The sequence below is a fragment of the Piliocolobus tephrosceles genome, chromosome 1, assembly GCF_002776525.5.
Source record: "Piliocolobus tephrosceles isolate RC106 chromosome 1, ASM277652v3, whole genome shotgun sequence".
Taxonomy (NCBI): domain Eukaryota; kingdom Metazoa; phylum Chordata; class Mammalia; order Primates; family Cercopithecidae; genus Piliocolobus; species Piliocolobus tephrosceles.
The window spans coordinates 94291521-94303081 of record NC_045434.1 but is presented as its reverse complement, the minus strand read 5'-3'; the positions used below and the strand labels follow the sequence as shown (position 1 = coordinate 94303081).

General features: G+C 57.8%; 1 protein-coding gene across 1 annotated transcript; it reads left to right on the top strand.

The window, feature by feature from the left end:
• Positions 1 to 629: 629 nt before the first annotated feature.
• Positions 630 to 9223, top strand: NES (nestin). Its single transcript, XM_023214068.2, has 4 exons — positions 630 to 1549; positions 2671 to 2795; positions 4484 to 4557; positions 4808 to 9223. Exons 1-4 carry the CDS (start codon positions 767 to 769, stop codon positions 8683 to 8685), a joined length of 4860 nt encoding a protein of 1619 aa, XP_023069836.1. The 5' UTR covers positions 630 to 766; the 3' UTR covers positions 8686 to 9223.
• Positions 9224 to 11561: the final 2338 nt, after the last annotated feature.

The following is an 11561-nucleotide window of genomic DNA, read 5'->3' as shown; positions in this document are numbered from 1 at the left end:
AGGCAATAGCGTGTGTGTGTGTGTGTGTGTGTGTGTGTGTGTGTGTGTGTGTCCGTGTGTCCCAGTATCCGACATTTGTTCTTGTTTTTCAGGCAGTGTCTCTCCAGCTTCTTTCTGCAATGCTGTAGTACTCTCTCCAGTATTCAGGAGGATGAGCATTTGTTATTTAAAAAAAAAAAAAAAAAAAACTGGCCACATCCATTTCTTTCAGCAGCCATGCGATTTCCATCACTGCTCCCATTTTATGGATGAAGAAACTGAATCTTAGAGGAATTCAGTAAGTGATACCTCTCTCGGATGTGTTGAGTAACTGAGACTGCACTCCCTCCCAGGCTGGAACGTCCTGGCACCCCCACTCCCACAGGCTCGGTTCTGTGCATTATCTGCCTTTTTCGCGGATTGTGACCCTTCTTCATGGCCTCCTCCCTCAGAAGGCCACCACCTTCAGATTCGATTCTCCATGGTAGGGCGTCTTCTTTGGTTCCACTCTCCAGCACCCTGGGGAAGCAGGGACAGAGGCTGCTGCCACTCTCTGACCTCTAAGGGGTTAAGACCTGGGTCCCGCCCCTCTTCCCGCCCGCCTGGCGGGAGTATGAATAGCCTGGCTCCTACTCCCGACTCTCAGTCGCTCAGGCTACTCCCACCCCGCCCCGCCCCGTCATTGTCCCCGTCGGTCTCTTTTCTCTTCGGTCCTAAAAGCTCTGCGAGCCGCTCCCTTTTCCTGGTGCCCCGCGTCTGTCCATCCTCAGTGAGTCAGACGAACAGGATGGAGGGCTGCATGGGGGAGGAGTCTTTTCAGATGTGGGAGCTCAATCGGCGCCTGGAGGCCTACCTGGGCCGGGTCAAGGCGCTAGAAGAGCAGAATGAGCTGCTCAGCGCGGAGCTCGGGGGGCTCCGGGCACAATCCGGGGACACCTCCTGGCGGGCGCGAGCCGACGATGAGCTGGCAGCCCTGCGGGCCCTCGTTGATCAGCGCTGGCGGGAGAAGCACGCGGCCGAGGTGGCGCGCGACAACCTGGCTGAAGAGCTGGAGGGCGTGGTGGGCCGATGCCAGCAGCTGCGGCTGGCCCGGGAGCGGACCGCGGAGGAGGTAGCCCGCAACCGGCGCGCCGTCGAGGCGGAGAAATGCGCCCGGGCCTGGCTGAGCAGACAGGCGGCAGAGCTGGAGCGCGAGCTAGAGGCTCTACGCCTGGCGCACGAGGAGGAGCGCATCGGCCTGAACGCACAGGCTGCCTGTGCCCCCCGCTGCCCCGCGCCGCCCCGCGGGCCTCCCGCGCCGGCCCCAGAGGTGGAGGAGCTGGCAAGGCGACTGGGCGAGGCGTGGCGCGGGGCAGTGCGCGGCTATCAGGAGCGCGTGGCGCACATGGAGACATCGCTGGGCCAGGCCCGCGAGCGGCTGGGCCGGGCAGTGCAGGGTGCCCGCGAGGGCCGCCTGGAGTTGCAGCAGCTCCAGGCTGAGCGCGGAGGCCTCCAGGAGCGCAGGGCAGCGTTGGAACAGAGGTTGGAGGGCCGCTGGCAGGAGCGGCTGCGGGCTACTGAAAAGTTCCAGGTGAGGAGGTTGAGGGCCTGGGTAAGAGAAAGTCCCAGAAAGCTCCAGAAAGTTCCTTGTGAAGCTCAGAGACCTTCTGGGAAGGGAGTGGGGCTAGCTGGCTGTTGAATCAGGAGCCAGTTCTCAGAAACCTGGTGCCACAAGTCCTAGACTTTTACAGTCCCGTCTAGTGTAGGGTGGGAATGGTTGGGCTTCTCGAAACACATCCCTGGGTGGGCAGTCAGGCCCAAGACCCATTGCAGCAGTCCCCCCACTCTCTGGGTGGCACCGTCTGGCTCTGATGATGACCGGGGCTCCGGGCCCCTCCCCAGGCTCTGCTGTTACTAGGAAGATGCCCAGCACTATCGCCTCTGCGCTGAGTCTGGTGGCCTGGTCACTCAGAACCTCCAAGTTCCTCACAGCCCTCCTCCCCCTGAGGGGAGGAGTGAGGGGCTGTGATGAATGGCTACCAGCCCCCTCCCATGTCATGGCTTCTCTGCTCCCTGGAGCACATTCCAGAGGCCCATAACAGCTGCTCCTTCTCACAGGGCACAGATGTGACCAGCAGCTGCGAAAACAGCTTCTTGCCTGAGCCACACAGAGGTGCCATGGCCACCTCCCCATCCCTCCTCTCAGAGGAGAGAGAATCCAGAACATGTGGGAAATGGGGTGGGGCGGGGGTGGGAGCCTGCTGTGAGGAGCAGGAGACAGCTATGGGAGATGGGGCCAATGGGGGACTGGAGCTGTTTGCCTTCCAGTCCTGCAGGCTCCAGGCCTCTTGATTAATCGTTTTTCCTTCTGCTTCCACTTTTTTTTTCCCCTCTTCTCTCCATAACCCGTCACCTCCCCTTCCTGTGGGAGCTGTGTTCTGAGCAACATGTGCTACCATTTAATCAGTATCCTCAGAGGAGGAGCAGTGGGAGAGGGCTGAGGGGGCTGACAGGGGCCCTGGGCTTATCTTGGCTGATCCAGAGGGGGCTCTCTGGGCAGGGAGTAGGGTAGGGGAGACGGGGGTCTGCTGCACAGAGAAGTCAGCCAGGGAGCAGGAGGTGCTTCCCAGGCAACAGCAGCGGGCAGGACACAGGTTGGTTCGCAGAAGGGACCCCAGCCCCTCCGCTGACTGCCTCTCGCCTGCCCTGCAGCTGGCTGTGGAGGCCCTGGAGCAGGAGAAACAGGGCCTACAGAGCCAGATCGCTCAGGTCCTGGAAGGTCGGCAGCAGCTGGCGCACCTCAAGATGTCCCTCAGCCTGGAGGTGGCCACGTACAGGTATGAGATGAACCCTGTCTACCCAGGCACACAGAGGTGCACACACATGCTGGGGCAGACTGTGTGGCTGAAGGGGACCAGAGGTGTAGGTGATGGTAACTCTGCTGCCACTGGGTTCTGTAACTCTAGGTCAGTCACTTCCACACCGAAACATGTCCTGCCTGAAACCATCTGCTCTCCCATAGGTTGGAGACCTGAGAAATGTCCTGCGCCCAGGAGATTGCCTCAGGAGAGATGATATTGCCGAGTGGGACAGCCTCTGGAGAGGGGCTGGACCCGTGTGGGGCAACTGCATCCAGACCCTTCCCCCAAAGGGCAAAGCTCCAACTCTATGCGTGCCCACACCCCGGGGGCCGTGTCCTTTGGCAGCCACGGAAAGGAGGCATTGAAGGCATGGGGTGGCTGCACTGACTTGCCACCTGACCTGGGCCTCAGCCTTGTGTAGCGGCTGAGGGCTGGGCTGGGGGACTTCCAAGGCCTCTTCTAGCCTGGATGTCATGGGGCCTGACTCCTCTGATGCCCCCTAGTGCCCTTGGTCCTGCCCAACCTTTCATTGTCCACATTTTCTGTTTTCCTAGAAATGGCTGAGACCAAGGAGGGGCGGCTTCTTACTTGCTATGTGGCCTTGGGCAAAGCCTGCAGTCTCTTCTGGGAAATTGGCCCTGTTGGCTGAGGGGCCATTGATGGACCCTGAGGAAGGGGCTCTGTGGCTGGTGAAGGGCCATATGAGGTCCAGGAAAGGAGGGGAGGCAAGGCCCAGAGACGGAAGGTCAGTGAGGCTCTGGGGAGGATGTGGAGGAGAGGGGCTCCACCATCAGGGAAGAGAAGCCCAGAAGGAAGGCCGCAGCACTGGGAAGGACAGAGGTGAGGCTACAGCAAGTGCTAATCAGTCTCAGAGATCATGGAGCAAAGCAGAGAGGAGTAGCTGCTCAGCCTAAGTTGTTGAGTTGATTGGTCCCTGCTCCCCTCATTGGTTCAAGGGGCACTGAGGCAGGGGCCTGGACACAGAGACCTCCGTGCACCGAAGAGCTTGGGATCCAGAATGCTTAGAGATCCTAAGATGAGGGCCCTGACCCCAAATGAAACCACCGAGGGGAAGGGTCTGGTGGGCCCCGAGGAATTTAACTGCTGGTTTTTGAGGCATGAAAAGGATTTGGAGAGGGGGAGCTGAATTCATTTGCTTTTGTCTGTCGCTAGCTCTGGGGGCCACCGGGGAAGGAGGAGGGAGCCCATCCCATGGGAACGGCCTGAGAATTCCTGCTTCCCCAGAATCCTCTCCTTCTCAGACCCTCCAGATGGTGACTTGGACAATGGCAGCAATTAGCATGAGAATCGGTCCCCCACACAGAGGATGAGGTCATCGGCCTGGGGTGGGAGGAGGAGGCTAGCCTAAGCCTTGTGTGCGTGTGTGTAGGGCAGTGTCCGACTGTGTGGGAATGTGTTTCTATGTCTGAGTTCTGCTGCGTATCCCAATACGGTGTGACTCTGTGTGACCAAGTGTGTGATGTCTGTGGGTATGTGACTATATGATTTCACCCTGAGTGTGACTTTTGTGTGACAGTGTCAAATGAAGAGGAAGCCTGCAGGGCCAGGATGGTACAAGCTCAGCCTGAGTTGTCCCCAGCTGGCTTGCTGCCTGCAGGCCTGGGGGCAGAAGGCTGACCCCACTTTCCCTCCCTCCTCTCCAGGACCCTCCTGGAGGCTGAGAACTCCCGGCTGCAAACACCTGGCGGTGGCTCCAAGACTTCCCTCAGCTTCCCGGGTAAGAAGAGGGGCAAAGATCCCACAGACACTACCCTGCTTTGCTCTTCATATCCCAGACCTATCTTTCCCCTAGAGGCACCAATCTAAATCTCAAGTCCGTGGCCTCCAGTGTCAGTGAGCATGCTCTCAGCCCAGCCGTGGGCACCAGGGGCAGGCGCATGGGCACTCTTGCCAGTGGTGGCTGCTCTGTGGCTCCCCTCACTGCCAGTGGTATACTGATGCTGTTTCTTCCCCCTCTGCCTTTCCAGACGCCAAGTTGGAGCTGCAATTCCCTGGGACCCCAGAGGGCCGGCGTCTTGGATCTTTGCTCCCAGTCCTGAGCCCAACTTCCCTCCCCTCACCCTTGCCTGCTACCCTTGAGACACCTGTGCCAGCCTTTCTTAAGAACCAAGAATTCCTCCAGGCCCGTACTCCTACCTTGGCCAGCACCCCCATCCCACCCACACCTCAGGCACCCTCTCTTGCTACAGATGCAGAGATCAGAACAGAGGATGCTCCTCTCTCTCTGCTCCAGGCACAGGGTGGGAGGAAACAGGCTCCAGAGCCCCTGCAGGCTGAAGCCAAGGTGGCCATTCCTGCCAGCGTCCTGCCTGGACCAGAGGAGCCTGGGGGCCAGTGGCAAGAGGCCGGTACAGGCCAGTCCCCAGAGGACCATGCCTCCTTGGCCCCACCCGTCAGCCCTGACCACTCCAGTTTAGAGGCTAAGGATGGAGAATCCGGTGGGTCTAGAGTGTTCAGCATATGCCAAGAGGAAGGTGAAGGGCAAATATGGGGGTTGGTAGAGAAAGAAACAGCCATAGAGGGTAAAATGGTAAGCAGCTTGCAGCAGGAAATATGGGAAGAAGAGGATCTAAACAGGAAGGAAATCCAGGACTCCCAGGTTCCTTTGGAAAAAGAAACCCTGAAGTCTCTGGGAGAGGAGATTCAAGAGTCACTGAAGACTCTGGAAAACCAGAGCCATGAGACATTAGAAAGGGAGAATCAAGAATCTCCGAGGTCTTTAGAAGAAGACTTAGATACACTAAAAAGTCTAGAAAAGGAAAATAAAGAGCTGTTAAAGGATGTGGAGGTAGTGAGACCTCTAGAAAAAGAGGCTGTAGGCCTACTTAAGCCTATAGGAAAAGAGGACACACAGACATTGCAACCCCTGCAAAAGGAGAATCAAGAACTAATGAAATCTCTTGAAGGTAATCTAGAGACATTTTTATTTCCAGGAAAGGAAAATCAAGAATTAGTAAGTTCTCTGCAAGAGAACTTAGAGTCATTGACAGCTCTGGAAAAGGAGAATCAAGAGCCACTTGGATCTCCAGAAGTAGAGGATGAGGAGGCACTGAGATCTCTGACAAAGGTGAATCAGGAACCCCTAAGGTCTCTTGAGGATGAGAACAAAGAGGCCTTTAGACCTCTGGAAAAAGAGAACCAGGAACCACTGAACACTCTAGAAGAAGAGGACCAGAGTATTGTGAGACCTCTAGAAACAGAGAATCACAAATCACTGAGGTCTTTAGAAGAGGAGGACCAAGAGACATTGAGAACTCTTGAAAAAGAGACTCAACAGCCACAGAGGTCTCTAGGGGAAGAGGATCAGATGACATTAAGACCCCCAGAAAAAGTGGATCCAGAACCACTGAAGTCTTTTGACCAGGAGATAGCTAGACCTCTTGAAAATGAGAATCAAGAGTTATTAAAGTCACTCAAAGAAGAGAGTGTAGAGGCAGTAAAATCTTTAGAAACAGAGCTCCTACAATCACTTCAGTCTGCAGGACAAGAGAACCTGGAAACATTGAAATCTCCAGAAACTGAGGCACCACTGTGGTCTCTAGAAGAAATAAATCAGGGGACAATGAAACCTCTAGCAATTCAAGAACCACTGGAGTCTGTGGAAGTGAACCAAGAGACATTGAGACTCCTAGAAGAGGAGAATCAGGAACCATTGAGATCTCTGGGAGCACGGAACCTGGAGAATTTGAGATCTCCAGAGGAAGTAGACAAGGAAAGTCAAAGGAATCTGGAAGAGGAAGAGAACCTGGGGAAGGGAGAGAACCAAGAGTCACTGAGGTCTCTGGAGGAGGAGGGACAGGAGCTGCCACAGTCTGCAGATGTGCAGAGGTGGGAAGATACGGTGGGAAAGGACCAAGAACTGTCTCAGGAAAGCCCCGCTGGGATGGCTGGAGTGGAAAATGAGGATGAGGCAGAGCTGAACCTGAGGGAGCAGGATGGCTTCACTGGGAAGGAGGAGGTGGTAGAGCAGGGAGAGGCGAATGCCACAGAGGAGGTCTGGATCCCAGGCGAGGAGCACCCAGAGAGCCCTGAGCCCAAAGAGCAGAGAGGCCTAGCCGAGGGAGCCAGTGGGAAGGGAGGGGCTGAGGGCCTCCAGGACCCCGAAGGGCAATCACAACAGGTGGGGGCCCCAGGTCTCCAAGCTTCCCAGAGGCTGCCAGAGGCGATAGAGCCCCTGGTGGAAGATGAGGATGTGGCCCCACGGGGTGACCAAGCTTCCCCAGAAGTCACGTTGGGGTCAGAGCCTGCCACGGGTGAGTCTGCTGTGGGAGCTGAGCCAGGCCTGAGGCAGGAGGTGGGAGGGCTGGAGGACTCAGGCCATCTGACCAGGGAAGAGGTGATGGAACCACCCCTGGAAGAGGAGAGTTTGGAGGCAAAGAGCGTTCAGGGCTTGGAAGGGCCTAGAAAGGACCCAGAGGAGGCAGGTGCTCTGGGGACAGAGCTCTCCGAGTTGCCCGGGAAGAGTAGAGACCCTTGGGAGTCTCCCAAGGGTTGGGAGGAGTCAGAGGCTGAGGCCCCCAGGGAAGCAGAGGAGGCATTCCCTGCTGAGACCCTGGGCCACGATGGAAGTGATGCCCCTCCACCTCGGCCCCTGGGGTCAGAGGAAGCTGAGAAGGATGTACCACCAGTGCTGATCTCCCCCAGCCCAGCGTACACCCCGATCCTGGAAGATGCCCCTGAGCCCCAGCCTCAGGCTGAAGGGAGCCAAGAGGCTAGCTGGGGGGTGCAGAGGAGGGCTGAGGCCCTAGGGAAAGTAGAGAGCGAGCAGGAGGAGTTGGGTTCTGGGGAGATCCCCAAGGGCCTCCAGGAGCAGGGGGAGGAGAGCAGAGAAGAGAGTGAGGAGGATGAGCTGGGGGAGACTCTTCCCGACTCCACTCCCCTGGGCCTCTACCTCAGGTCCCCCACTTCCCCCAAGTGGGACCCCACTGGAGAGCAGAGGCCATCCCCTCAAGGGAAGACTGGAAAAGAGGGCTGGGATCCTGCTGCCCTGGCTTCCAAGGGCTTTGAGGCCCCACCCTCAGAAGAGGAGGAGGGGGAGGAGGGAGAAGAAGAGTGTGGCCGTGACTCTGACCTGTCAGAGGAATTTGAGGACCTGGGGACTGAGGCATCTTTTCTTCCTGGGGTCCCTGGGGAGGTGGCAGAACCTCTGGGCCAGGTGCCTCAGCTGCTACTGGAGCCTGCAGCCTGGGATCGGGATGGGGAGTCTGATGGGTTTGCAGATGAGGAAGAAAGTGGGGAGGAGGGAGAGGAGGATGAGGAGAAGGGGAGGGAGCCAGAGGCTGGGCAGTGGGGGCCAGGGTCCTCTGTTGGCAGCCCCCAGGCCCTGAGTAGCTCCCAGAGAGGGGACTTCCTGGAGTCTGATTCTGTGGGTGTCAGTGTCCCCTGGGATGACAGCTTGAGGGGTGCAGTGGCTGGTGGTCCCATGACTACCCTGGAAACTGAGTCCCAGGACAGTGCTGAGCCTTCTGGCTCAGAGGAAGAGTCAGACCCTGTTTCCTTAGAGAGGGAGGACAAAGTCCCTGGCCCTCTGGAGGTCCCCGGTGGGATGGAGGACTCAGGCCCAGGGGCAGACATCACTGGTGTTAATGGCCAGGGTCCCACCTTGGAGGAAAAGTCACAGCATGTGAATGGGGGAGTGATGAACGGGTTGGAGCAGTCTGAGGAAGTGGGGCAAGGGACGCTGCTCGTCCCTGAGGAAGACCGAGGGAGCCCCTTTCAGGAGGAGGAGGGGAGTGCCCTGAAGACCTCTTGGGCAGGGGCTCCTGTTCACCTGGGCCAGGGTCAGTTCCTGAAGTTCACTCAGAGAGAAGGAGACAGAGAGTCCTGGTCCTCAGGGGAGGACTAGGAGAAGATCATCTCCCTGGCACCGGGGACTTAGGGGTGCAGGGAGTGGGAGGATGTCTCCAAGCCCACTCCCTGCTCAGGGGCAGCACTCTTAACTTATGATCTCTTGACCTGTGGTTTCTGGCTGAGAGGCCTGGCCGGCTAAGGTGAAAAGGGGTGTGGCAAAGGAACCTACTCCAAGAATGGAGGCTGTAGGAATATAACCTCCTGCCCTGCAAAGAGGATCTCTCGCCTGCACCATCTCATAGGCTAAGTAAGCTGAATCCCGATAGTACTAGGCCCCCTTCCCTCCACATCCCATCAGCTGGAAAAGTCCTGTAGCCCAGAGGCTTCTCCAAAGGAAGGGTGACATGCTGGCTTTTGTGCCCAAGCTCACCAGCCCTGCCCCATCTCACTGCAGTAGCACCACCCTCCTGGGCTGTCTGGCCTGTGGCTAATGGACATGAGGGCACTCCCGTGTCCTGACCTCTCCATCCCTGCCACCTGTGGCCCTGCCTGGCTAGTCCCTGCCTGAATAAAGTAATGCCTCTGCCTTCAAAGTCTGGACTCTTCCTTCCGCCACTCAGAGGAGGCCGTCAGAGTTAGTACAGGAGCAGAGATGGGGTGGTGGGGGAGACTCAGGGAGGAGGGAGGAGATGCTGGTGCTGGGGAGGGGCTGCCTCCTGAGGAGAGGAGGACCCTGGAGACCTCCTTGGGGGATGAGGGCAGATAGACCCAAACTGCAGACAGCAGTGCTGGGGCCTGGGGAGGGCCAGGGGCTGTAGCTTGGCTGGGGGAGGCCAGTCCAGGTGACCTCAGCGCCTGCAGAAGCCAGGCCTGTCATCATCTCTGCCCACAGCACTGATTACAGGGATTAGGCCTTGGGGCCACCCCCACCCTTGTATGTCCCCCGCCATTAGCCCCTTGGTGCCGCCAGCATAATAAGCCCCCTTGTCTCTAAACCCAAACAAGTTGTCTGGCCTGATCTGCTCCGCCTGGCTTGGTGGGAGCCGGGTGAAGGAAGTGGCAGGCCTGTTCGGCTTCAGTCTGGCTGCCTGGCCTCAGGTCAGCATTGATCCTCTGAGCCTCAGACTCTGCCACACAATGAGAGAGGCTGGACCAGGTGACCTGGGAGCCTCCCAGGGCCCAGGAGAGCAGGAAGGAGGCTGGGGACAGCATAGCTCTTCGGTCGGACTTCCCTCCCACGCTGCAGCAGGAGGCAGGGGAGAAGGGAGAGTGGGGGGCTGAACTGTCGGGGTGGGGGCTGGGGCTGTGCTGATGACAGTGCTGTGCTGGCAGCAGCTTAGCCCAGGGGTCCTCCAGCCACAGCGTCTCCTCCTCCCCCCACTTCCCAGGAACTCTCTGTGTCCCTGTGTAGGACAGGGAGGGGACCAGGGGTTCCTGGATTAGGTGGGGCCTGCAGGCCTTGAAGTCAGGATACCCAAATAGAAACCACTCACTGCCTCAGCTCTGCAGGGAAGGAAGATCTGGCGACACCTCTAAATAGCGCTGGTGGGGGTGGGATAGGGGCTGCCAAACAAATGTTCCAGTTTGGAGCGGATCCCAAGTCCGGGAGCAGGCTCTCCCTCCCTTTGGGCTCAGGGCTGAGGGCTGGAGAAAGATGAGAAGATGAAGTCCCAGCCCCTCTGGCTCCTAGTCCTGTCCTCCAGTCAGAGAGGGGTAGGTAGGGGCCTCCCTGACAGGCCCTCACTGTCTGTCTCTCTGCCTGTCTTCATCTAGCACCTCTGTCTTGGGCACCCAGGCTCCATTTCACAGCCACTCTGCCCCATCCCTCAGGGGCCGGGATCCTGTCTCTCCCCACCCCACCCTCCTGGCAGCCCAAGCCTCCGCTCTCTCCTTCCTGCACCCACTGCTAACAAGGCCCTATCTGATCCTGCCAGGCTGCTAGGCCTGGGGCCAGTGCATTGGCATCCAGGCAAGGAAGGTCCACTCCCTGCCCCTCCAATGGGACAGAGGTGCCCTGTGCTTGATCTCTCCAGGCCCTCGGGCACCTCCGCTTGGGCAAGGGCCGAGGACGGGGGCCTAGCCAAGCAGTCCTTCCCCGTGCCTGGTGCCCACCCTACTCCCCTGCCCACAGGACTCCTGATCCCGTATAGAGTTACCAAACTGGCCATTGCTGCCAACAATCTCAAACAGGGTAGAAGCGAGGACTTCCCTAAGGGGATATGTCGTGGGAGGTGTGTTCTCTTTGGAAGTGATTGTCAATGCAGCAAGAGGAGCGAGGTTGGACAGTAACAGGGACATTCCTGGTGGTGAGAACAGGAATGGTCATCATTTGTCAACTCTTTACTGAGCATCTACCACATGCCATGTGCTGTGCAGGCACTGGGGAGCCACAGATAAAGAACAATGGGCTTCCTCAGGCAGCTTTACCTACCAGTTGAACAAGGGCTTCTGAGTGGAAATCATATCTGAAAACAACGAAGTGCCCTAGGTTATGGGAGCAGAGTGCAGGGGACCTCGCCTGACCTGGGCTGGGGGCGTTCGGGAGGGGTAGACAGTTAAGGCTCTCCTGAGAACCTGAAAGATGAGCAGGAGTGGCCAGTTGGGGAGGAGGGGGAGGAAAGGGGTTCTAGTCAGAGGGAACAGCATGTGCAAAGTTCAGAGGCAGGAAGAGAAAGCCTGAGCAACTGAGGAAGAGAAGGAAGGCTCCTGTGCTGGACGGTGGAGGAGGAAAGACAAAGTTCATCATGAGACTGAAGAGAGAGTCAGGGTTTGGGGACAGAGGTCTTATTAGATAGCCAGAAAATAAAGACTTCTACGTATTTGGAGGCAATGAGTGAATTCTGAAGCGAGAGCTTCTAAAGGGTTGCAAGCAGAGGTGACCTGACCAGGTTTGCATTTCTTTCTTTCTTTCTTTTTTTTTTTTTTTTTTTT

Coding starts and splice junctions, on each gene's coding strand:
- NES (XM_023214068.2), top strand. CDS start 767: ATGGAGGGCTGCATGGGGGAGGAGTCTTTTCAGATGTGGGAGCTCAAT. Junction 1,550..2,670: donor GGGCTACTGAAAAGTTCCAG/GTGAGGAGGTTG, acceptor CCTGCCCTGCAG/CTGGCTGTGGAGGCCCTGGA. Junction 4,558..4,807: donor GACTTCCCTCAGCTTCCCGG/GTAAGAAGAGGG, acceptor CTGCCTTTCCAG/ACGCCAAGTTGGAGCTGCAA.